General features: G+C 43.7%; 1 protein-coding gene and 1 long non-coding RNA gene across 18 annotated transcripts; one reads left to right on the top strand and one right to left on the bottom strand.

Moving 5' to 3' along the window:
- Positions 1 to 3979: 3979 nt before the first annotated feature.
- On the top strand, positions 3980 to 25343 carry LETM2 (leucine zipper and EF-hand containing transmembrane protein 2). 17 transcript variants are annotated; one of them, XR_014829909.1, is made up of 10 exons: positions 3980 to 4055; positions 5462 to 5542; positions 7770 to 8223; positions 8991 to 9134; positions 13415 to 13552; positions 14355 to 14670; positions 15788 to 15907; positions 20040 to 20153; positions 22388 to 22480; positions 23986 to 25343. XR_014829909.1 is itself a non-coding variant. In XM_085000078.1 (10 exons), the coding sequence occupies exons 3-10, from the start codon at positions 8101 to 8103 to the stop codon at positions 24025 to 24027; spliced, it is 975 nt and encodes a 324-aa protein (XP_084856204.1). In that variant the 5' UTR covers positions 3980 to 4055; positions 5462 to 5542; positions 7841 to 8100; the 3' UTR covers positions 24028 to 25343. The 17 variants fall into 17 exon arrangements, 14 of the variants coding, with proteins under 14 accessions (XP_084856204.1, XP_005671827.1, XP_084856209.1 ...); XR_014829910.1 differs by having other exon boundaries at positions 3980 to 4506; XR_014829911.1 differs by having other exon boundaries at positions 3980 to 4746.
- On the bottom strand, positions 12791 to 16340 carry LOC146395871 (uncharacterized). Its single transcript, XR_014829927.1, has 2 exons — positions 16143 to 16340; positions 12791 to 14769 (listed from the first exon to the last, which is right to left on the bottom strand). It is a non-coding gene; the product is annotated as an uncharacterized LOC146395871 (long non-coding RNA).
- Positions 25344 to 26308: the final 965 nt, after the last annotated feature.

Here is a 26308-nt window from a genome sequence, read left to right as displayed (position 1 = left end):
CACTGCGATGCCATCTCTAGACGTTTGAAATACCCTACGAACGGGCGCCCGGTTAAAATGACCGGGAAGTGGACAGCGATTTCTATGCCTCCCTGGCTGTCTCCCGCCCGACAGCTGTCGCAGAGGAGCTCGCGGTTCCACCCGGCTCTGCGTCTGGAAGCCGTGGCAGCGGTTCAGACCGGAGTCCGGGGGGACAACCCCTGATGGCAGGCTCCTCGGACTCCTCCCTGGCAGGCCCCGGGCCCCGCAAGCCTTCTTCCTGCTTGCTCTGCTGGCCCAGAGGCTTGTGGGTAACAGGGGAAGGCAGCGCCGCCCGCACCCCGACCCTGAGGGACCTGGCGGGCTCCCGGCCCGTCACGTGCTAGGCCCTCCGCTCCTCGCTGCCAGACCTCGGCTTCGAGGGATGTGAGGGCATTTGTCCTAGACAGAGCTGACGCATGCCAGGATGACAGGAGGGAGCGGGAGTCAAAATTCTCTGTAACCCTATATCCCGCCCCATTTTAGGAAACGCAAGTGAAACAATAGAAGGTCCCGAGTGTGTGACACAGTAAACTAGTCATGCCGGAGCGTGCCGATTTGGTAATATTTCCTGGGGCCTGGTGATAATGACTTAGGACGTTGCAGCTCAGAGATAGGAACGTACAAAGGAACCACAGGCAGAGATCAGAGGAAACCAATATTCCGTTCTGAGAAGAGTAAAATTGTATCACCCTAGACGTTATACTCGCCATCGATGTCACAGTGCTGGATCTATTTGGTAACTTTGGGGGCATTTCCTGCAATTTTTATCTTTAAATACCACTTAAACAAGAAATTTAAAGATTCCTACAGATCAGTTATTTTCGTGATTACTAATTATGCATTCGTTCTTTAAAAAACTGTTAATGATACTATTGTTGATATTCATAATTAAGCATTCCCTTACTTTTTTTTTTTTTTTTCTCTCTCTCTCTTTACTGGCAGCCCCTGCAGCATATGGATGTTCCCGGGCCAGGGGTGGAAAGGGAGCTGCAGCTGAGACCTAGCCACAGCCACAACCACAACCACAACCACGGCAACACTGGATACCCTCGGCATCTTTGACCTACGCTAGCATGCAGCACAAGGAAGATACTTAACCCACTAAGGAGACCAGGGATGGAACCCAAACTCTCACAGAAGCAACGTGGGGGGTTCCTAAACTGCTGGGGCACAATGGGAACTCCCCCATTACTATTAATCGTTAACTCTTTCTAAACCTATACTTGAGTGGTTCCTATGGTTGTGCTACAAAAGTTAAAGAAATCAATAAAAAGCACATTTTTGTTTGTTTTCAATGTCTTTTTTAACACAGAGATCTCTAAAGGATCTCTGAGCTTATTTCAAGTGTTTGACTCTATCTCCTGGAAAGAGAGGTTAAATTGGTCATTTTTCTTTCCTGTGATCCTTTCTACTGCCATCCTTCTTTCCCACCTTCCTGTATCCTCCTTGCTTTGTTGATAAGCTGTTTCCTTGGTCTGACATCTGGATTTTTCCCCTTGAGGAGACTATGGTAAATTATTTCCAGGGATTTTATTTTAAACTGCTTCTAAAGCTATGCTGACAAGAGTTTAAAATTAAATTTAAGGAAAGTAAATGCATGGTCTCGTCCTGCATAACATATACATTGTTAATAATATTTGATCTGGAGCTGTATTTAGGGGACTGGCCATTAAAAATAATAATTTAAATTTTTAGTGTCTTAAGAGGTTCAGATCATGCTTTCTCCATAGAAAGTGAGAAAAGCTTCCCCCCGCCTCCGGTCACACCTTGCATATGGAATTTCCTAGGCTAAGGGTGGAATCACAGCTGCAGCTGAAGGCCTATACTACAGCCATGGCAACGCCAGATCCACAGGTGTAGTTGTGTCTGGACCTACACTGCAGCTCAGGGCAATGATGGATTCTTAACCCACTGAGTAGGGCCAGGGATTGAACCCAAATCCTCATGGATACTAATCGGGTTTATTACTGCTGAGCCACATTGGGAGCTCTGCAGTTTCTTAAGACAGTAATCTAATACAATTCTCAGGGCTCAGCTTAGGGAGGAAAAAAAAGTTTTTCTCTTCTGAAGATTATATTCAAAAACTCATTACATGATAAATCACTTATCCTGAAAGTCAAAAAAATCACCAGGACTGATAACAAGAGAAGGCAACATTGCTTTGAACTAATGGATTTCAATAAGAAAGACTCTTTATTTTTTCCTTTTTGTCTTTTTAGGGCCACACTGGCGGCATATGTAGGTTCCCAGGCTGGGGTCTAATCAGAGGTACAGCTGCCATCCTACACCACAGCCACAGTGACACCAGATCCCAGCTAGATTTGTGACCTACACCACAGCTCATAGCAACACCAGATCCTTAATCTGCTGAGTGAGGCCAGGGATTGAACACACAACCTCATGGTTCCTAGTCAGATTCGTTTCTGCTGTGCCACGATGGAAACTCCCAAAAAGTAAGATTCTTAACCTTTCTCCTTTTAAAATAGGATTGCTGACATATGGCCATGGTAGAAAATCTAGCTCATCTTTCAAATACTGGGCTTGGAATTATTCATCTGGTTTATGAATACTTAATGATTTTCACTGTGTCTGGTTGTAAATGAATACAATGCATGAATAAGAATATTTCCCGGTATAAAATGTCTCCCAGGGATCTGAGAGGAATATTTTTGCATCTTTTATGATCTTTTCCAGAAAAGTACATATACATGATAGTGCAGTGATTAATTTATGAAATTAATGTGAAAATTATACCTACCTAGCCTTTTAGAGCTCAAAATTTACCATTGGGAATTTTCAAAGAAAGAAAGGTAAGGAGACCAAAGCTTTGTAAATAGATGTGTTAATTCTGGTAAACACAGAAGGTGAAGCCTCTGTGTGGAAAGTTGGGCATCAGACGTGCACAAAGGGCCCTCTAGTGGCCAAACTGTAAAGTTTGGCCTATTTAACATAGTCGATACTTTTGGTCATTAGCTGAAAAATGCTTTGTGGATTAAAAGCTGTCTGTATCATACTTTCCCTTAAAAAAAAAAAAAAAAAAAGCTGTCTGCATTTTTAAATGTGCAGCCCAGATGAGTAAAGTCTGTGGTCAGGCACATATTAAGAGAAATATTCTCCGTGTGAAAGCAATTCCTTGCTGTCTGGTGTTAAAGTAGACCACCAAAAATTTTTTTTTCCTCCTAGAGCCAGATGAAATGGATAAGTAGAGATAATTGGGGGGCGAGAACATTTTTAGATCTTTTCCTTTTCCAGAAGGCCCAGTTACCCATCCTAAGAACTGAAGTGCTATGTTACTGCACGGCTACTATATATACTTTTTCTTTTTTACATGTTATTTTGAGATTTCTACAGAAACTACTGATCATAATAACTTAGAACATTTATAAAGAAATTTTGTAGTGGAATTCAGACTTCCATACGAAGACTTCACAGCACTCCAGTTTGGGGCCCTGAAGATAGGAGAGGGATGTTTTTCTTAACCATTCCCGCCCTTTCTGCCACTCCCTCTCCCCACTTCTTTCCCTGCCGCCCACCCCTCCCCGCAGTTGCGGAGTTGGAAGGTGGGGTGAATATAGCAAAGTGATGTAATTCGTAACTCCGAGATTGTTACCATGGCGACTATCAGACATATTATGCTATCGATAGGGTAAAAGCTTCTTTAATCCGGCCTCCAAGGAAGGGTTTTGGAGGTGGGAGTCCACAGCCTACAAAATGTGGACAAGACCGTTGAGCGCGCCCGCCCTCCGCCCAGCATAGACACTCCTTAAACTAAACCCAGTAAAGGAGTCCTTTGGCGGGTGGAACCAGACCTTGTGGTCCCCTGGGATGCCTACGCGAAGGACGACCTCGCGCCCCAGAATCTCAGAGCTCATTGGTGGGTGGTGTCGTCACTCAGAGTGACGTAACGGATGAGGAAAGAGGTGGAGCCATAGATAGGGCTTCGGGCCCTTCTAGCTGGGGCAGCTGGGGGAGGAGGGGAATTGGGAAGGCACTGGAGGACTGAGGCAGCCGTTCCCGGGAGCCGGCCGGAGGAGGTAGGGTGGGCGGGTCAAGTCCTTAAGCTGTTGCTTGGTGGACCGCGCCTGCCTGTTTTCCTCCAGAGCCCACTCCCTCCACATCCTGCTCCTCCCATCAGCGCTCTGATTTTCCCGACAGTTTCCAGTCCCCACCCAGCGCTCTCCTCAGCCCCTGACCTCGGCTCTCCGCCCCCGCCCCCAACTTTCCATCCCTGCTCTTTCCGTGCTTCGCTTCCTCGTTATCTTACGTACCCTGCGCCCGGCTTCTCCTCGCCTTCCTTCCAAAAACCAGGATTGCCAAGGCCAGTGCCTGCACCACCCCCGATCCAAAAAACAAAGACCCCCCCCCCCAACCTCCGACCCCACCACAGCAAACACAGTCCACTAACGCACAACGCGCACAAAAGCCATCGGCTGGGAAAGCGTAGGGCGCGTTCTGCCCCGACGTCGTCGAGAATCGGAGGCAAAGGTAACCGGGAGAGCCCGGGATCCGGGCGAGAGGGCGCCGCGGCGAGAAGGCGCAGGTGGGCCTGGCCTCCCGGCCCCGCCCCGATTCTGCCCCAACCCCGCCCCGGCTCTCCCGGGAAGTGGTTGCCTTCGGTCCTGGCTGAGAGTGCCCCCGGCCGAAACTAGATTAACCGCCGGATGGGGTCTGGTCTCTCTCCAGCAGGAGACCACCCGCCCTTAGTCTGGGTTCAGATATTTCAAGGTATTATTTAAATTGTTCAAAATGTCAGCTCTGTGGATGAGATTTCCCTCCTGGAGAGACTTGTACTCCTTTCCCAGCTTCAGGAAAACGGGCTGACGCTGTGAGATACTAAAGTTCTTTCTCCATCCTATGGCTGAAAAGCGCCATAGTATGGACAAAGATTTTGGTAAAGCTTATTTAAAGGTCGGTTTGGGCTCTTTGGAGAATCACTAGCTCAGGACACCTGTTCATCTCCATTCAAATTCTTAGTAGGTACTATGTATATTTTCAATATTATGAAAACGAGTACTTTCGGCAGCTATCGAGTACTGGCGGCAGCTTGGCCAGGTGGGGGAAAAACTACTGAAAACAAACCCAGGCTGTTTACTGTCTACCTGTATTTTTAAGCTACAAATAAGTGTGTCTTGATTAGCTTCTTCAACAGTTGGCAGACATTCAAGTGAATTATTGAGTGCTATTAACCAGATATCAAAATGTCTTTGAAGACCCTATCATCACCAGCATCATCATATTAGAGATCATTTCTATTTGTGGAGGTCTTAAAGTCCCATTCTCAAATTCGTGATTATAGGAAATGAACTTGAGGGAGATTTGACACCTTGAATAGAATATGCAGAGTTTCTACCCTTGCAATAGTTAAAAACATTTAAATCCTACTCTCCGTATAATCGATGTTTTTAAAGTACTGAATTGTTTACTTACTCCTTCTGCCTAGATCCCTATGTTAACTCATCGAGACAAATATAACTATGGCCTTCTACAGTTATAAAACAGTCTTAGCTATTGCTGGAGCAAGGTAAGCCTTGGAATTAACCCCTCCCTGATTTTTTTTTTCTTCTTTTTGGGCCACACACTCAGCATGGAAGTTCCCAGGCTAGGGGTTGAATCAGAGTTGTAGCTGCTGGCCTACACCACAGCCACAGCAACATGGGCTCTGAGCCACATCTGCAACCTACACCACAGCTCATGGCAACACCGAATCCCCAACTCACTGAGGGAGGCCAGAGAACGAATCCACATCCTCATGGATACTAGTCAGATTCGTTTCCCTTGTGCCACAACAGGAACTCAGGTATCCTCCCCCCAATTTATATGAACTCTATGCTTCTAGATGGAAAAGGTAGATATAAAAGGATAGACTTAGTGCGCAATTAAAGCTTTGTTGGTTTTAACTCTGTTGATTTTTAGGAAGCTAACGTTTTAATGTATTTAAATTTTTACCCCAGATTTTCTATATGCTTTAGAACTCAGGCTGAGTAATTTTGTACAAGTGTGGTACAGGTAAGATAGAAGATGTAATGGTTTTAGAATGACGCCTTTGTAATTGATGAATGTTGCATGAGACCCTTTGATGTAAAAAGGAGAAAAATGCTGGCCAATAAGCCAATCCTAAGACACATACTTGCCCCACTAAAGTCTATTATCACTTATTTATTCCAAAGACTATCCACTGAGAACTTACTATGTTCCAAATACATTGTACATTTTCACTTTTGGTCATTCAAAAAGTGTTTTTTTTCTTGGCATGCTTCAAAAACAGTCTGAAAGGATGGAAAAAGCCATCTCTTTGCCAGAAACTTTCTTTGCCTAGATGGGTATTTTTATTTTCAAACAATTTGAGGTATCAGTTTAGCTGAACATTGTGAATTGTTGCAAACTAGAATGTAGAGATCCCTGGCTGGGGGTGCCCAATTCTAATTTTTTTTTTTTTTTTTTTTTTTAATTATGGCTGTACCTGTGGCATATGGAAGTTCCCGGGCTGGGGGGTGGAATCAGAGCTGCAGCTGCTGGCCTGCACCACAACCACAGCAACACTGGATCTGAGCTGCATCTGCGACCTGTGCTGCAGTTTGTGGCAACACCGGATCCTTAACCCAATGAGCAAGGCCAGGGATCAAACATGCATCCTCATGGATACTAGTTGGGTTCTTAAGCTGCTCAGCCACAATGGGAACTCCCCAGTTCTAATTCTTATTCCTAACTTTCTTTAGGAATTTGAGGTGAGGGGTACTTCAGCTGTGAGTCCCTCTCATTTGAGGGAGACCCTGGGCAACGCATAGACAAAGCAGTATTATGTGATTGGTTAATCCCCACAGGGACCATGAAGTGTTTCCTTCAGTCAATATTCCTATCATCTATAGAGTAGCTGGAGACACAAGTGGTTTATAATAACAGAGCCAAAACTTTCAAACATAGCCCCATGTGGGAAAATGGTTGCTTTTTAAATTAATAGTTGCAGAGTTTCTAACTTGTAGTACAGAAATTATTCTTTTAAATTAACTTATTAATATTTCTCATGAGTATATAATTCACCCGTAAAGCATACTGTTCTTCAACTGGGCTAAAAAGTTATCTTTTGGAGGTTTTTTGTTTCTTTGTTTTTTGCTTTTTGGGCTGCACCTGAGGTATATGGAAGTTCCCAGGCTAGGGCTTGAATTGGAGCTGTGGCTGCTGGCCTACATCACAGCCACAGCAATGCCAGATGCGAGCCATGTCTGCAACCTAGAGCCTACACCACAGCTCATGGCAATGCCAGATCCTTAACCCACTAAACAAGTCCAGGGATGGAACCCACATCCTCATGGATATTAGTGGGATTCATTTCCACTGCTTCACAACAGGAACTTCCTCTTTTGGAGTTCTTATTGTGGCACGGTGGAAATGAACCCGACTAGCATCCATGAGAGTGTGGGTTTTATCCCTGGCCTCGCTCAGTGGGTCGAGGATCTGAAGTTGCCATGAGCTGTGGTGTGGATTGCAGACATGGCTTGGATCCTGCATTGCTGTGGCTTTGGTGTCGGCCAGCAGCTGCAGCTCTGATTCGACCCCTAGCCTGGGAACTTCCAGATGCTGCAGGTGTGGCCCTAAACAAACAAACATTATCTTTCATTCATTCATGAACATGATCTGCTTTAAAAATACAGGCTTAAGAAAGGTTGTGTTATTTTCACCAAATATCTGTTTCTTTAATTTTTAATGTTATCAACTATGCTCAACTCAGAGGATGTTGCTCTTTATTCCAGATTCCCTAGCCATTTTGTCCATCCTACCAGCTCTTCTTACTCCCCATCACTTGCGTTTCTTCACTTGCCAGATTCCCATTTAAATAAAACATATGTGAAGAACTGTGGAAGCAAGAAGTACTCCTATCCTAGTCAGTCAGGCAATAAAGTCCTTCACTTACGAACTAGAACAATACAAAAGCTGCATACGTCTACTTGTTGGCTGCAAGAGGTCCCTGGGAAACCTCAGCTGGAGAAAACCACAAAAAAGCCACAGGTGCCAAGCCCCCAGTCAACAAAAGAAACTGGCTCGAAGGTTAAGGAAGAAAAGCGATCTTATAGACAAATCATTATGGATGAACTTAAATATTATTACAATGGATTCTATCTGCTGTGGATTGACACCAAAGTTGCTGCCAGAATGGTTTGGAGGCTGTTGCATGGACAGGTGCTGACCAGACGAGAGAGACGAAGGGTAGGCAAGAGTCATACTTGAGAAAGAAAATATAAAGTTAAAATGAACTTTCTTGGGAACCAAGTTTTGCCATTGAATGGTAACAATTGTGTTTTCTAATTTCGCCAAGGAATTTGGCGTCTTCAGATTTGATCTGTGCATCAAGAGTAGAAACTGCTGTTAAGAGTAACTGTTGTGGCTCAGTGGTAATGAACCCAGCTAGTAACTATGAGGATGTGGGTTCCATCCCTGGCTTTGCTCAGTGAATTAAGGATCTGGTGTTGCCATGAGCTGTGGTGTAGGTCGCAGACGCAGCTCAGATCCTGTGTTGCTGTGGCTCTGGTGTAGGCCTGCAACTGTAGCTCTGTTTCAGCCCCTAGCCTGGGAACTTCCATATGCCATGGGTGTGTCCCTAAAAAGATTAAAAAAAAAAGAAAGAGAGAAAGAGAAGAAACTGCTTTTAATGTATTAAGTATATGCATTTGAAAGACCAAGCTTAACAGATACCATGCTGTTACAGAATGGACCCCTAACTTAGATGAAAGCTAAGAGATGCCAATAGTATGTTTTGATTGTCAGAGATTTCCTCAACCATATCCCATACATATTACTTCATAGCTATGGTGCAGAGGAAAATCTGACCTTTCCATTTTATAAACAGCTGCAGAAAATCTGTCTTGGGTTTTTAATGCTCTAAGACCAAGGCAGACTTGTTTTTGCTTTGTGGGTTTTTTTGTTGTTGTTATGTCTTGAAATAATCACTATTGCTTATGCATTTCATCCTTTAGCTGTTGAGAACATGTGCTGATTTCTTCCGCCTGGTTCCATTCATGGTGTTTATTATTGTCCCCTTCATGGAATTCTTATTACCAGTGTTTCTGAAACTCTTTCCAGAGATGTTGCCATCAACTTTTGAAAGTGAATCCAAAAAGGTATGTAGGATTTGTTAACTTTTACAAAAAATCAATACTTTCTCTTTTAGAGCAGTTTTTAGGTTTACAGGGAAATTGTGCAGAAAGTACAGAGGGTCCCCAGATACCTCCCTCAACCCACCGTTTCCCCCATTATTAACATCTTGCCTTCATTCAGTACATTTGCTACAATTGAAAAACCAACATCTCTAATTAGGCTTTTGGGGGGGGATGGCGTTTGGCCACTTCTGGGGCACATGGCACGTCCCAGGCGAGGGAGCACACCCGTGCCTCAGCAGTGACCAGAGCTGCAGCAGTGACAATGCCAGATACTTAACCTGCTGTGCCACTAAGGAACTCCCTATACATTAGTATTAATTAAATCTCATACTTTGCATTAGGCTTCACTCTTTGTGTTGTGTAGTTCTATGGGTTTTGAAAAATACATACTGCCACATTTATCCACTATCACAGTATCATACAGAATAGTTTCCCTGCCCTAAAAATCCCGTGTTCTGCCTTTGTGTCTCTCTTCCCTCCTCCCCTTTGTGGCAATCACTGATCTTTTTACCCTCTCTGTAGTTCTGCTTTGTCCAAAATGTCATGTAGTTGGATTCATATACTGTGTAGCCTTTTCAGACTGGTTGCTTTCACTCAGAAGATGCATTTAAGGTTCTTCTGTGTCTTTGGATGGCTCATTTCTTTCTACGACAGCATAATATGCCATTGTATGGATGTACTCCTGCTTGTTTATCTGGTCACCTATTGAAGGACACCTTTGTTGCTTCCAATTGTTGGCAATTATCAATAAAGCTGCTGTAAACTTCGTATACAGGTTTTTGTTTGGACATAAGCTTTCAACTCATTTGGGTAGATACAACTGTTGGATTGAGTGGTAAGACTGTTTAGTTTTGTAAGAAATAGCGAAATTATCTTCCAAAGTAGCTGTACCATTTTGCATTCCCACCAACAATGATGGGAGTTCCTGTTGCTCTACATCTTCTTTAGCATTTAGTGCTCTCAGGGCTGTGACTATTAGCTGTTCTAATTGATTTATAGTGGTATCTCATTGTTATTTTAATTTGAAATTCTCCAATGACTACCATGTTGAGCATCTTTTTCACATGCTTATTTGCCGTCTGTGTGTCTTCTTTGGGGAGGTGTCCGTTCAAATCTTTTGCCCACTTTTTTTCTTTTTAGGGCCATATCTGTGGCATTTGGAAGTTCCTGGGCTGCTGGTGGCATCAGAGCTGGGGCTGTGCTGTAGGCTGGCAGCTGCAATGCCAAATCCAAGCCGCATCTGCAACCTACGCTATAGCTCACCACAATGCCGGATCCTTAACCCACTGAGTGAGGCCAGGGATCAAACCCACATCCTCATGGATACTAGTCACGTTCTTAATCTGCTGGATCTTCCTTTTGCCCACTTTTTAATTGGGGTATTATCTTATTGTTGAGCTTTAAGAGTTTTTAGCATATTTTGGGTATGAATCCTTTATCAGATATGTGTTTTGTAGGTATTTTCTCCCATTCTTCACTGTGTTCTTTTCGGAGCAAATGTTTTTCATTTTAATGGAGTACAATTTATCAATTTTTTTTTTTTCTTTCTTGAATCATGCTTTTGGTGTTCATCTAACATTTTTTTTTTTTTTTTGGTCTTTTTTGCTATTTCTTGGGCCGCTCCCGCAGCATATGGAGGATCCCAGGCTAGGGGTCGAATTGGAGCTGTAGCCGCCAGCCTACGCCAGAGCCACAGCAACGCGGGATCCGAGCCGCGTCTGCAACCTACACCACAGCTCACGGCAACGCCGGATCGTTAACCCACTGAGCAAGGGCAGGGACTGAACCCGCAACCTCATGGTTCCTAGTCGGATTCGTTAACCACTGCGCCACGACGGGAACTCCTGGAGTTCATCTAAAAACTCATTGCCAGAGTTCTCATCATGGCTCAGTGGTTAATGAATCTGACTAGGAACCATGAGGTTGTGGGTTTGATCCCTGGCCTTGCTCAGTGGGTTAAACCTTCGGCATTGCGGTGAGCTGTGGTGTAGGTCGCATACGTTGCTCAGATCCCGCATTGCTGTGGCTCTGGTGTAGGCCAGCGGCTGCAGCTTCTAGACCCCTAGCCTGGGAACCTCCATATGCCGAGGGTGCGGCCCTCAAAAGGCAAAATAAATAAATTAATAAAATAAAAATTCATTGCCAAGCCCAGGGTCACTAAATTTTCTATGTTTTCTTCCAGGAGTTTTATTCTTTTGAGTTTTACCTTTTGAGTTAATTTAGGTGACAGGTGTAACATCAGTGTCAAGATGCTTTTTGTGTGTGTGTATGTGTGCGCATATGGATATCCACTATTTCTAGCATCATTTGTTGAAAAACTAGTTGTTCCCCACTGAATTTTAATTTTTTAACCACTAAAAAATAAAAATCGACTGTTATTTCAGTGACTAGTTGAACAGAAGCCATGATTTATTCAGCCAAACAGACCCTTTAGTATGCCTGAGTAGTCCCTGAGAAGAGGGTGCCCTGCTTTTTTTATTTTTTATTTTTATTTTTATGGCCAAACCTACAGCATATGGAAGTGTCTAGGTCAGAGATTGAATCTGAGCTGCAGATTGGACCTATGCATAGTTGTGGCAACACCAGATCCTTTAACCTGCTGAGCAAGGCCAAGGATTGAACCTGTGCGTCTGAAGCAACCTGAGCTGCTGTACCGAGATTTTTTGTTTGTTTGTTTTTGGTTGTCTTTTTATAGCCAAACCCACAGGAAATATAAGTTCCCAGGCTAGGGGTTGAATCACAGTTGCAGCTGCCATCCTATACCACAGGCACAGTAATTCGGGATCCAAGCCATATCTGTGACGTTCACCACAGCTCACAGCAACACTGGATCCTTAACCCACTGAGCAAGGCCAGGGATCAAACCTGTATCCTCATGGATACTAGTAGGGTTCATTATGGCTACGCTACAATGGGAACTCCCTAAATGGGTTTTGTTTTGTTTGTTTCTTCCTAAATAGGTTTTAATGATGGCATTAACATTGTGCAATTTAGGGGTTGATTCTTCTAAGATCTTTCTAAAATTTATATATATATATATATATCAATGATTGCTTTGACTGATCATTAGAATCTCTTGGGCAATTTGAGGAAAAAATATATATATATACATACATATATGTATTTCTGTTCCTCTCTATCCACTCTGATTGTGGTTATTTTGAAAATACTACCACACTGTATCTCTGATAATGAATGGGAATTTAGAAATACTGGTAGGCATAGTGTCTTTTATTTATTTATTTTTTTTTTGTCTTCTTTTGCCATTTCTTGGGCTGCCTCTGCAACATATGGAGGTTCCTGGGCTAGGGGTCGAATTGGAGCTGTAGCCGCCAGCCTACACCAGAACCACAGCAACTTGGGATCCGAGCCTCATCTGCAACCTACACCACAGCTCACGGCAACACTGGATCCTTAACCCACTGAGCAAGGCCAGGGGTTGAACCCGCAACCTCATGTTTCCCAGTCCGATTCGTTAACCACTGAGCCACAATGGGAACTCCAGCATAGTGTCTTAAGAGTGTATATTTAGTTCTCTTTTATGTAGTGCTTTGTTCACACCTGTTATAGAACTTAACTCACTGTCTTATTAATAATTTTCCATTTCTTCTTAAATTGTAAGCTACTTTAGCTTAGAGTTAATTTGCTTTTCCTTTGTGGCTCAAGCAAAATCTGGGACCACTCAGACCAGGGGTTGGCGTGCCAGCAACCTAAATGATTTGCTACAGGTTAAAAGATAGTACGTATCTTATTCTGTATGATGACAGAGGCTCCCACTGAGAGGACATTTTGGACCTCTCAAATTATTTATTATCATTGTAATAATGAAAAATAAAAGGTGAAATTAAGGAGACAAGTTGCAAATCAAAGCTACTTTTTTTTCTTTTTTGGCCACCCCTTAGCATATGAAGTTCCCTGGCCAGGGACCAGTCCAAGCCATAGTTGCAACCTACACTGCAGCTGTGGCAACACCAGATCTTTAACCTCCTCCCCTGGGCCAGGAATCCAACCTGTATCCTGGTGCTGTAGACAGAGATACTACTAATCCTACCACAACAGGAATTCTGAAGGCTACTTTTTAAATTTGCTCTGGTTCTCACAAGACCCATTCAGTTAGGTCAGAAAAGAATATTAATCCATGAACTAGGGATGACCACAAGAAAGCCAGTTATTTTTCTCTCTATCTACCAAGTTGTAATCACAATGGATTGACTTGAACTTTTCCCTCTTCTATTATTAAGGAAGAAAAACAGAAAAAGAAAATGGCTGCAAAGTTGGAACTAGCAAAATTCCTCCAGGAAACAATTACAGAGATGGCAAGGAGGAACCGAGCCCAGCTGGGGGATGCCTCTACCCAGTTCTCCTCCTACATCAAACAGGTGTCAGTCTTTTTTTTTTTTTTTTTTTGCCTTTTAGGACCGCACCCATGGTATATGTAGATTCCCAGGCTAGGGGTCAAATCCGAGCTACAGCTGCCCACCTACACCACAGCCACAGCAACATCAGATCCAAGCCGAGTCTGCAACCTACACCACAGCTCATGGTAACACCAGATCCTTAACCCACTGAGTGAGGCTGGGGATGAACACACAACCTCATGGTTCCCAGTCAGATTCGTTTCCGCTGCACCATGATGGGAACCCCTGAACAGGTGTCAGTCTTTTATATAAACCAAACAACTTCATGTCCTCACAGGACTTCCAAGTTTTTCATAATCTCTGAATTTGCAAACATCTAAGTTATAGAAATATTTTGAAATAATCATGTTATACTATAATCAATATATAGTATTATACATTATACTATGTGGTATGGTATTATAAAATATAATTATCATATAATACAATTGTGATTAATACAGCTATGTGATTAATATGTTGATTATAACAATTATATATGATCATAATTACATGATTTAATGATATATTAACTATGTAATATATAATTATGTAGTTATGTATATTAATTCTAAGTGCATATATATTACATATATACTGCAAATATTTATGGGAGTTTGCAGAAAAACCTATCTTAAAACCATCAATGTGTTCAAGATGTTGGTAGCTTCTTGGAAAGAACAGTAGAATGGAACTCAAACTTTTGAACTACTCCTGATCTTTCAGTTGATTGAGCCTGACTTTAGACAGATTTTTTTTTTTTTAACTCCTCTTTATACTACAGGGCTCACTTCCGGACGTAAGAAAATCTGTAAATGCTTTGGCCTGTCTTGGTCTACAGGGAAGATTCAATTAAGTAGGAAGCATGTTTTAAGTAGGCTCTTTGCACCACTGCCCAGGTCCAGACAGGCCACAAGCCCAGCACAAAGGAGATAGTTCGCTTTTCCAAACTCTTTGAGGATCAGCTGACCCTGGAGCACCTGGATCGACCACAGCTGGTTGCCCTTTGCAAACTGCTGGAACTGCAGTCCTTTGGAACCAACAATCTACTCCGCTTTCAACTCCTGATGAGGCTGAAGTCCATAAAAGCGGATGATGAAGTAAGTGCTTCGCTATGGCTGTAGGAAATTAGCAAGGCCTTGGGGACCATCCAAGGGTGGCTTTATGATGAAGTGCAGTGTCTTCTTTTAGGACTGGTTCTGGCAAAATGAGTGATTTAAACATCACCGACAACCCAAACCTTCATTACTCATTTTAGGAGTTGTCTGTCGTACTTGGACAGACAGCTTGCAAAGGCCATGGTCAGCAGTTAGTAATGTGGATGGTTTTAGCTGGGACTCATTCAAAGCAATTAGGACCCGCCGGGAAGGAGCTGTGGCCCAGTAGATCCCTGAGAACAGTAGATTCCGCTGCCAAGGACAGTGCTCTCCCTGCCCCCGACCCCCCTTCTGCTTCCCTCCCGCAGGGCTGGGCGAGCGGCCTGGTAACCAGGGGTGGCAAAGAATAAAGAGGGAAGGCAGAGCCTCCACGTCTTCTGGAAGAAGGGCACCTTTTGGACTCTAACTACTAATTACAGTTCTTTAAAAAGTGGAAAGAATGCTGCTTGAATCTGAATCAGCTGCTTTAAAAGCATTCTGCCCGAGGGAGCTCGATTCCCAGAACTGAGAAGGCGGGATCCCATCGGTCCCACTTGGATTTCCATGGTTGCTTTCAGAACTTTGGAATAAACAATACTGGTCCCAGAAGTACCATAGTTCGGGGTCATACCCAAGCAGAAACTGTGTTATTTATTGAGGGAGTTTTGCAGAACAGAGAGTTAAGGCTGGTCTTAGGATGGTGGTGGGGGTGGGGGGAGGCGGGAAGGAACACTCCTGGGACTTACAACAAATGGTACACTGAAAGCTTGTCAAGTAGAATGTTTTTCTTAAAGCTGCCATGCAAGGGAAGAGGTGGGGGTAGAGCTGTTGCAACCAGGCGAAATACAGATCGAGAGGGGAAATAATTTCTTTGGGGACAGACTGTTGAGTTCTGGAAACATCTCTGATATTGTTAACACCTGTTGGCAGGATTCCCTTCATGGCCACCTCTGAGCCTCCTAAGGTCACCTTATTTTATCAAGGGCTGGGCCTTTGTGTTTCCTCTTGACTTATTGGAATTTAGGGAATAGGTAAAACTGGAACCAAAGAGGTCCAATACCTTCCCTTACATTTCTTTCAGGTCATTGCCAAGGAAGGGGTGAGTGTGCTGAGCGTGTCAGAGCTGCAAGCCGCCTGCAGGGCCCGGGGGATGCGGTCACTGGGTCTTACTGAGGAACAACTGAGGCAGCAGCTCACAGAGGCAAGTGGCTGCAGGGGCCTCCTCGCAGGAACTCTCCCTGCTCCCATTTGCAAACCCGCCTGTATGATTTCTGCTCTGCCAGTGAACCTAGTCTGCCCTATTTAGTCAAGCAATTGAGAGGCTGAAGAACTGGGTTTCTTTATCATGGAGACACTATACTCTGTTCGTTTCCTATGGCTGCTAACAAACCAGCACAAATCGAAGGGCTCAAAACCACACCCACTGATGGGCTTACCATTTCCGCAGGTCAGAAGTGCTGGCTGTTTTCCTTTCTGGAGGCCGCAGTGGGAAGAGTCCACCTCCAGGCTCCTTCGGTTTATTGGCTGGATTGAGTTCCTTGCAGCTGTGGGAGTGAGGACCCTGTTTCCTCACTGGCTCCCAGCCCTGGGCCACTCTCAGCCCCGGAGGCCCCTCCATCTGCAAAGCCCGCAGTGAACGTCTCACGTGACTGCTAGCTCTAAATTTAAAGGTCTCACGTGATTAGGCAGGACCTACCTGGGTGATCTTCCTATTTTAGGATCAGCTGATTTGGGACTTTAATTAGATCTGAAAAATTCCTTCATGGCAGCACGTAGATTTGCATTTAATGGAATAACTGGGAGAAAAAGTGTAGGTACACAATGGACCGGAAATCATGGAACCACCTTCAAATTGTGCCTCCTCTGGGTTTTGTAAGGGCCTGGGCCAAAGCTCTGATACATGGCCTGTGACCTTTGTGAATATCCCCGGAGGTCTAAAACCTTGCCAGTGACTCACCTGGGGCTACTTTCCCAACTCACGTCCCAAACCAGTGTAAAGTGCTCATTTTGTAACAGATTTTCCCTCAGACAGCACATTTTCCCTAAAATAATGAATTTTAAGTAAAAGTGTTGATGCCTTAAAACAAAGGAATAACTCTTGTTAAAATCCTTATTCCCAGAGTTCCCACTGTGGCCCCATAGGTTAAGAATCCAACTATAGGAGTTCCTGTTGTGGTTCAGCAGCTTAAGAAGCCGACTAGTATCCATAAAGACAGGGGTTGTATCCTTGGCCTCCCTCTGTGGGTTAAGGATCCAGTACTGCCATGAGCTGGGTTGTAGGCTGCAGATTCGGCTCAGATCCCGTGTTGCTGTGGCTGTGACGTAGGTCGGCAGCTGCAGCTCTCAGTTCTAAGCTGAGAACTTCCGTATGCTGAAGGTGTAGCCAAAAAGCAAAAAACAAAAGCCTTATTCCTGTGACTGTAAATAGTGCTCTGGAATATAACACAAATTTTGGGGATAGGAGCCATTGTTGTGACTTTGAAACCGTGTCAGGTAGCTGTTTCTGCTGCTATATTTGACTTGCTCTGGTTGGAAGATGAATGTATTATAAAGAGCTACTTAAAAATCATTTACTTCACTAGCACAGAGTAGTAAGTGACTTCATACCATCAAATTGCTTTCTTGAAAGGATGTATCATTTTACAATCCCATTTCAAGAGAGTGAGAATACTACTTCAGCCATATGATATTCAGCACTATGTATAATTAGTCAAAAAGTCTTGTGTGAGGATATGGCAGCCATCTCATAGAAAGGAAAAGCTAAATGTGGCTTTCATGAAAAGATAAATTGAAACTATGTGATTCCAGGAGTCACCTTAACTTCATAAAAATATAAATGAACGCTATGTGATTCCAGGAGTTCTCCTGTGGTGCAGTGGGTTAAGAATCTGACTGCAGTGGCTCAGGTTGCTATGGAGGTGAAGTTTTGATCCCCAGCACCATGCAGTGAGTTAAGGTATCCAGTGTTGCTGCAGCTGCAGCTCGGATTCAGTCACTGGCCTGGGGAACTTCCATATGCCATGGGTGCGGCCATAAAATAAAAATTAAGAAAAAAAAAAAAAAAAAGGTGGAGAGTTCCCATCGTGGCTCAGCAGTTAATGAACCCAACTAGTATCCATGAGGACGCAGGTTTGATCCTTGGCCTTGCTCAGTGGGTTAAGGATCTGGCATTGCTGCGAGCTGTAGCATAGATCACAGACATAGCTCAGATCCCGTGTTGCTGTGGTTGTGGTGTACGCCAGTGGCCACAGCTCCAATTTGACCTCGCCTGGGAACTTCCATATGATGCGGGTGTGGCCCTAAAAAGACCAAAAAAAAAAAAAAATTATGTTAAAAAGAAGCTCCACAATCCCACATTTACTTGTCCCATTGGGAAAGGTCAGAGCTTAGTGACACATTGTGTTGGTTGAGGGTGTGAGAAGAGGGGCACCCATGCATTGCTGGGAAAAGTAGCTTTCAGAATTTAAAAATGCATTGGCTTTGACTTAGAAATTTCATACTTAGGGACATAGGTTCTATCACACATGTCCAGAATGATGTATCTATAAGCTTGTACATTGCAGCACCATGTATGATAGCAAAAGGTTGAAAACAGCCTCAAATTCATTAGTAGAAAAGTCAAATAAATTATGGCACAATGGAATCCTTTTCAGATGTTTAAGAAGACAGCTCTACATCTACTGGTGTGAATCAATTTCCAAGGTATTTCAGTCAGAGGACTTCAAGGAGGAAACGGTGTGCATATGTCACCCTGGGTGTAAAGATAAACATATAAATGTGTATTTTTTTTTTTTTTTTGTCTTTTTAGGGCCATACCTGCAGCATATGGAAGTTCCCAGGCTAGGGGTCAAATCGGAGCTATAGCCACTGGCCTACACCACAACTATAGCGATGCCAGATCCAAGCGATGCCTTCGAACTACACCACAGCTCATGGCAATGCCAGATCCTTAACCCACAAAACAAGGCCAGGGATCGAACCTTCGTCCTCATGGATACTAGTCAGATTCATTTCTGCTGAGCCACAATGGCAACTCCCTAAATGTGTTTTTTGTATATGCATAGAATATCTCTGGAAGATTGTATAAGGAGCCCGTAGCTTTTAGGAAGAGAGATAGGTAGAATTTTTTTTTTAAGTTTTGGCCACACCCACAGCATGAGGAAGTTCTGGGGCTGGATATCAAACTTGCATCACAGTGGTAACCCGAGCCACATCAGTGACAACGCCAGATCCTAAAGCTGCTGAGCCACCAGGGAACTCCAAGGTAGGCTTATTTTTATTGATTACATTTTATTTACCTTTTGAATTTTGCCTCTTATACATTTATTAATCTAAAAAATACATTTTAGGAGTTCTGTCGTGGCGCAGTGGAAACGAATCTTACTAGGAACCATGAGGTTTTGGGTTTGATCCCTGGCCTTATTCAGTGGGTTAAGGATCCAGCATTGCTGTGAGCTGTGGTGTAGGTCGCAGATGCAGCTTGGATCTGGTGTTGCTGTGGCTGTGGTGTAGGCTGGCAGCTGTAGCTCTAATCAGACCTCCTTGCCTGGGAACCTCCATATGCCACAGGGAGGGGCCCTAAAAAAGGAAAAAAGACAAAAAAAATCTTTTTTTTAAAGTTTGGGAGTCCCCATCGTGGCTCAGTAGTTAACAAATCCGACTAGGAACCATGAGGTTGCAGGTTCGATCCCTGGCCTTGCTTGGTGGGTTAAGGATCTGGCATTGCCATGAGCTGTGGTGTAGGTTGCAGACACGGCTCAGATCTGGTGTTGCAGTGGCTCTGGTGTAGGCTGGCAGCTACAGCTCTGATTAGACCCTAGCCTGGGAACCTCCATATGTTGCAGGTGTGGCCCTAGAAAAGACAAAAAGACAAAAAAAAATTTTTTTTTTAGCTGATTTGATACTTGAAAAATTCCATCTGATTTTCATTTTAATGTTCATTTCTTTGTTGGGAATGGGGCCCATGTATCCTTTAACATTGTCTACTTTGTATCTAAGAGAAGATACTTAGCTGCTTTGATTCCACCTTTGGTTTAATGGAATATTTCCTCTCTGACTCCAGGAGTGAGGGGGCTATAGGTCAGAGGTGCTGGTGCAGAAGCTAAAACAGGAGTGTTCCTGTCCTTGTCCTGCCCTTCTTAGTACTCAGTGTGAGCCGGGGGGGGTGGTGGTGGTGGGGGCTGTAAAGCATGGGAAGATTAGATGAGTGTGTGTGTGTGTGTGTGTGTGTGTGTGTGTGTGTGTGTGTGTGCTTGCATGTCTGTCTGACTGTGTGTGACATCCAGCTCTAATGGTCTGTGATTGTCATGTTTCACCCCCTTCCCCTTCTCCAGTGGCAGGACCTCCACCTGAAGGAGAATGTCCCTCCTTCTCTTTTGCTCCTGTCCCGAACCTTCTACCTGATAGATGTGAAGCCAAAGCTGATTGAGATACCGCTCAGTGGGGAGGTGAGTCCAGCCTCATGGGGAAACTGGTCCCTGTCACTGGGGCCTCTCCATACATAGCTATTTCCTCTTGAAGTCAGGTTAGGTATATCTTTTGGAATTTGGCCCAAGTGGCTTTCAATTCTTTTAAAAATTTCTTGGGAAAAAAAAAAAAGAAAGAAATAAAGAAAAAAATCTCTCAAACCACCTCTAGCTACAGGGCTATTACTGTCTTTATTCCCAGCTTGATTTAGGAGTCTTACTAATAGGTGTCTAGCTTATTCTTTCTCCTTAAAGATCTAGTCTTTATTAGTAGATTTTTTTTTTTATCACTACTCTTTTTCCTTTGAGACCAAACGGTTCCTATTCTTTCATGTCTGTGTCATTTGCCCAGATTCCTATTTTTCTCCTGGTGATTTACTGAAACCCAGGATTGGCCAATCACTAGAGCATCTTGCTCTGGACCCATCAGAAAGAGCCTCTCATTTCCCTCCTTTATGGTTTCTTGTCTGACTCAGAACCTGCGTGGGTGAGAAAGGAAGGCCCAGTATTAGGAGATGCTGCCCACGTGGCTGTGTAGATTAAACTAAGTATGCTGGAGTAGAACCAGTGATTTGGAATCTCAGTTATGCTGTCAACTCCTTGGGTAAGCCAACAAAGATGACATGAAGTCCAGCACGGAAAATATACTTCAAGAAACACTATTCTGCTTTCCCTCTCTATATTTCCAGGGACAAAAACCTGGATTTTGGCTTTGTCCAGAAGGTTTCTAGGGAGACTAGGAGCAATTCTGGAGTGTAGACCATATTCTAACAGGCTTCAAGTTCTTCCTCTATTTGTAGGACAAGCCAGCTATTTGTCATTCTTAGACTGCTCCCAGTAGTAGGGAAATCTAGGAGTAGAAAAATGTCTCAGAGCTAAATTTGAGCTTCAGAATTATTCAAGAAGGGCATAAACTCTTGATCCAGATGCTGCTTTCTGGAATGACTAAGAGACTGAGGAATTAAGAACAAAAGGATAAGCTCCTAGGCATTTTTGTTATTGTTTATTTTTATTTATTTATTATTTTTGTTTGTTTTTTCTTCCACCCCATAGTACATGGAGTTCCCAGGCCAAGGATCAGATCTGAGCCAGAGTTTCGGCAACACCAGATCCTTCACCCACTGTGCTGGGCCAGGGATTGAACCTATGTCTCGTTGCTCCAGAGACGCTGCTGATCCCATTTCATCATAATGGGAACTCCTGTTGTTTATTTTTTAATTTTTTGCTGTTTTAGGGCTATACCTGAGGCATATGGAGGTTCCCAGGCTAGGGGTCCAATCGGAGCTGTAGCTCCTGGCCTACACCACAGCCACAGCAACACAGGATCCAAGCCGCATCTTCGACCTATGCCACAGCTCACAGTAACGCCGGACCCTCAACCCACTGAGCGAGGCCAGGGATCAAACCCGAAACCTCATGGTTCCTAGTCGGATTCGTTTTCACTGCACCACGACAGAAACTCCTAAATCCATGTTTTTAAACTTCTATTCTCCATATATACAAAATGAGAATGAGTGGCACGCTAGGTTCTGTAGAGAATTTAGAAATATCAAATTGAATGTACTATAGTTTTTGATATATGAAGCCCTTTGCCGTCTACTGTACATGAAGAAATGACTTATTTAAGAAGAGCAGTGATGTATTTATATTTCAAATCTAATTATAGCAATTGCTAGCTCTTCTAAAATACCCTCCCTTCTTCCATTTTCCTGATGTTGCAGGAGCGCCTATTAAGCACCTATCATTTTAATAAATCAGACACATTTGTCATTTATTAGACACCAAAAATGATAAAGGTATCACTTTTGACTAAGTTATAGCAATGCTATTAGAAACTGATGAGTAAATGAGAAATGGCCACTTTTTAAAACATTTTTTTTTAATTTTTATTTTATTTTTTAGGGCGAAATGGCCACTTTTGTGTTTTTTTTTTGGCATGGGAATAGGACCAGAAGTGGCAAACCATAGCTTGTGAGTAACTTAGGATTTTAAATATTAGAATCTAATTAGAGTGCACCTTTTGTATGTAGGATGCTGGAAACTCAAAAGATAACTAAGTTGCTGTTTCAGGGACATGTACCTAATGTTACTCCTAAAGGAAGTCAGGGATTTCGTGGAAGGCAGATTGTGGTAGAAAGCACCGACTACTATCAAAGTGCTTCCAAGTTTCAGGAAGAACAGAAGGCTTTGCTTATATAAATTATTTCTCGCCCTAGGCCCCCAAGCTGGATATTCCCATGGGATCACCCACTTCCACTGAATCTAAAGAGAACACGGCAGGCTTAGCACCTCAGCTGAAGGGAACTAAGGTTAGACAACTACTTTTTTTAACTCAATGAATTTTTATTACATTTATAGTTGTACAACGATCATCACAACCCAATTTTATAGCATTTCCATCCCAACCCCCAGCCTATCCCCCCACCCCCAACCTGTCTCCTTTGGAAACCATAAGTTCTTCAAAGTCTGTGAGTCAGTATCTGTTCTGCAAAGAAATTCATTGTGTCCTTTTTTTAGATTCCACATGTAAGTGATAGCATATGACGTTGGTGTCTGACTAACCTCACTAGCATGATAATTTCTAGGTTCATCCATGTTGCTGCAAATGCCATTATTTCTTTCCTTTTAATGGCTGAGTAATATTCCATTGTGTATATGTACCACATCTTCTTTATCCACTCCTCTGACAATGGACATTTTGGTTGTTTTCATGTCTTGGCTATTGTATATAGTGTTGCAATGAACATTGGAGTACCCCTATCTTTTTGAGTCATAGTTTTCTCTGGATAGATGCCCAGGAGTGGGATTGCTAGATACAGACAACTACTTTTAATTTGATTAAGTGGAAATAACAAATAGTTAATTTCTCTATTTTAACCCCCTTAAAGAAACTGAATTTCAATGCAGTGGTGTTCTTTCATACGGAATTTTTATTGCACTGCTTGGTCTGTTTCTAGGAAAGTTCCAAATCTGACTAAGTATTTAGGTTCCAGATTTTGTGCTGGAGAAGAAGTAGTTGTTTCAAGTTCCTGGTAGTTATGGCAGTGTGACTGTAGTTAGAGTACACATTTTGTTTTAAGTCAGTAACCCAACTCTCAGCTCCGGTGTTTAAGGATAAAGAATTGGCACAACTGCCAGTCACACCGGCAAACCCTATTTCATTACCTGAAGGACCCATCACTTCTGCTCAAGAAGCTGTAGGTTCTTAAAAATAAGAAAACCTTTTCCCTCAAGTTATTTTCGAGGACAGTGAGAATCTAGAATTATAACTGTTGCAAAACACTATACCAGCTCTTCCTGTCATCCAAACAGGAAGCTGTAGGCTGAATTTCAGTCATCTTCTAACAACTACATTAAAAAAAAAAAAAAAAAAAACTCAATTATCCACAAGTGAAAAAAAAATTATCAACAAACTTAACTGTGGATCGACTTAAACATGTTAAATCTAGAAGCTAATTACAGTATAGGCAGATTCTTATTTTCTTTTGCGCCAGATGGAAATAGTTCCCATATGTTGTGTATTTCACACAGGCTTCAGATGTCAGGAAATACTAGCAGGAAAGCAATTTAAATCTTAGGAGAGGTGCATGTAAATAAGAAATTACTTATCTATCCAGTTTTCCCATTTGGGATGAGAGCAGCAAATAGTTAGGGGGTCATGGGAGAGCTGGGAGGTGGCTGTGCTGGCCTCTGAGGACCAGAGGACAGGACTAGGGAACACCCAGATATTTAATCCAGGGGCCTTGTTTGCATGGTGCCTTTGTCATTGCAGCCAGTCCCTAAAGTCCTTATGTTTTGTACCTCGACTCTCCAGGCCGAATCACAAAAGACAAGTGAGAACGGCAAGCCTAGCTGAAAAGGAGCCCAAGAATCCATGGAGGACGAAGCTCACTCCTTCTGACTTCCCGCCCTCAGCAGCGGCATCCATAAAGGACAGCCCGGCTAAGACTCTCTGGGTCTGGTTGGAGATAGATCAGCCACTTAGTCCTTGGGAGCAGTCTTCTGAGGCCTTGTAACCATTCAGATGATGTCAGCGGCAAGACCAAGTTCAGACTGTTTGGAAAATTGTAATTGCAAAGTCCATTTCCTCTGTAGCATCAGGTCATCCCACTAGACCTTGTGTAAAGCCCACCCACCATGGTGGTTTTGAATAGCCTCATCTTTGTGCACATGTCCTTTAAGGGAGGACGTTTTGTGCATGTGGAATCAGCCTGGTGCCTTAGATACCTCTTGCCTCCTATAGCTTGGTGAGCTGGGTAAGAATTTGGAAACTCTGAAAGCCTGCGATGGGGAGCGTGCCTGACCAACTCTTTCAGTGACCCATCAGTAGGAACGGTGCCCTGGAAACAAAGCACCTTGCGAGGCAGAATGGCTGTAACTGCCCAGTAAGGTCTTCCTGGATGTAAAGAAGAAAAGCCTTCTTGGAGAAGAAAATGGGGAGTTAGACTGGCAATCAGAAAGATTTGGCTGCTGCTTGGCTGTTCTGAGACAGCCCCTCCCGGGCCTGCAGAGGCTGCAGGAGTCTGGGAGGCTGCCATTACTCTAGCACATATGGCTTCCATTAGCCTCCTTTTTGCTAGGAAATGTAATTAAGGGTTTAAGACTTAACCATTTGTGCTGGGTGTGTGTTTTCCTGGTCTGTCTCTCCCAAACAAGGCTATTTGTTAGTCACAGGGCTTGTTAGAGTCTGATATAATCCCCACGCTACCCAGGCACAAGTATTATGTTCAGATATTTATGTTGGGTGTCTTCAGGTTTGTCAGTACTGAAAAAAACTTAACATCATAGATAGATGGCCATGCAGCTGACCAACAGCCTTCTTGCCTTGGGGAGTGCTTAGGAGGGAAGAGGTATTTCAGCTGTGGGTGATAAGAGTCGATTTCTTGACTCGCTGTGAAATTGAAAGCAGTTAAATGGGAGTTAGGATGGAACCAAGTCAAACTCAAACCTCTCTGTCTGGGATCCTCTGAGCGAGGAATGTCATCAGCGGTTTGCAGCGAGGAAATGCACTTTAAAGGGCTTCCTAGACCTCCTCTCCACCGGAGGACAAGCCTTGCTGTGTTCTGCGGGGATTCCAGTTCCTTGACAATGACAAACTGATGGTGCTGCATCCTGCAGGTCTCGCCGTTGGCCAAGCAAGGTGATTCACAATAAAATTTCCCGTTTTTAAAATGATGGGTGTTTATTTTTATTAGTTCACATTTCAGACGCTGAATGTGAGAAAGGTATTAGCTAGTTCACTTGCTCAGTTCTGTCTCAGCTGGATGATTCAGAGGTGCTGCTGGGCTGTTCAACAACTCCTGGCTCTCTCTGTGAGCAGAGTGGGGCTGGTTTAGGTCAGGGGGCCCCACTTAAGGGCCAACTTTTGGGCTTAGTTAGACTTGGCTTGTTTTTGCTCCATAAATAGGTACCTGAGGAGAGAAATGATGCACTTCTCCTCCCATTCTCATGATAGTAACTCAGAAAGGTCAAGGTTTTTTTTTTTTTTCTTCTTTTTTTTCTTTTTAGGGCTGCACCTGCAGCCCTATGGAAGTTCCCAGGCTAGGGGTCAAATCAGAGCTGCAGCTGCCTGACTACGCCACAGCCACAGCCATGTAGGATTCTTAACACACTGAGCAGGGCAGGGATCAAACCTGCATCATCACAGATACTATATTGGGTTCTTAACCTGCTGACCCACAATGGGAACTCCTCAAAGTTGTTTCCTTGTTCTCATCACTGGGAGTACTTGGCTGTTGGGTTCCATGACTGTTAGAGCCAGTCCCATGCCCATACCCAGCTAGCAGTGTTCCGCTAGATGATTACTAACCAACTCTGGCAGGGGGTGGGGAGCCCTGATTTGTAGCATTTGCAGATCCCAGGGATGTGTAAGGACTTCCCCACGGCTGGTTTCAAGCTACCAACAGGAGGTCACTGAACATAGTTAGGAAGAGATGTACAGTCAGCTGGAGGTACCACACTTGACAGATCCTGGCCCTCCTGGAGGAACAAGAGACACTGAAACCTCTAGTTGGTGTGTGCATCGAATGTGTCACCTCCAAGCACCAACCCAACACCTGGGAGACAGCACAGCATAAACAGCCCTACTGTTAAGTGCTAGCCTAGGGAGAACTTGCCCCAGCTGAGTGTTCCCTGAA

Source organism: Sus scrofa, chromosome 15 (genome assembly GCF_054392235.1).
Source record: "Sus scrofa isolate SSC_HxYL_T2T_F1_AM1 chromosome 15, Sscrofa_HxYL_maternal_Yorkshire_Landrace_v2.0, whole genome shotgun sequence".
In the NCBI taxonomy this organism is placed as follows: Eukaryota; Metazoa; Chordata; class Mammalia; order Artiodactyla; family Suidae; genus Sus; species Sus scrofa.
The sequence above is the reverse complement of the archived record's forward strand: the minus strand, read 5'-3'. Positions and strand labels throughout refer to the sequence as shown.

Bases quoted from the DNA above. Each gene is read 5' to 3' on its own strand.
- LETM2 (XM_005671770.4), top strand. From the start codon at position 5,496: ATGGCCTTCTACAGTTATAAAACAGTCTTAGCTATTGCTGGAGCAAG. The intron at 8,224-8,990 runs GTAGGCAAGAGT...TTCATCCTTTAG, and splicing joins CCAGACGAGAGAGACGAAGG to CTGTTGAGAACATGTGCTGA. The intron at 20,154-22,387 runs GTGAGTCCAGCC...TTCTCGCCCTAG, and splicing joins AGATACCGCTCAGTGGGGAG to GCCCCCAAGCTGGATATTCC.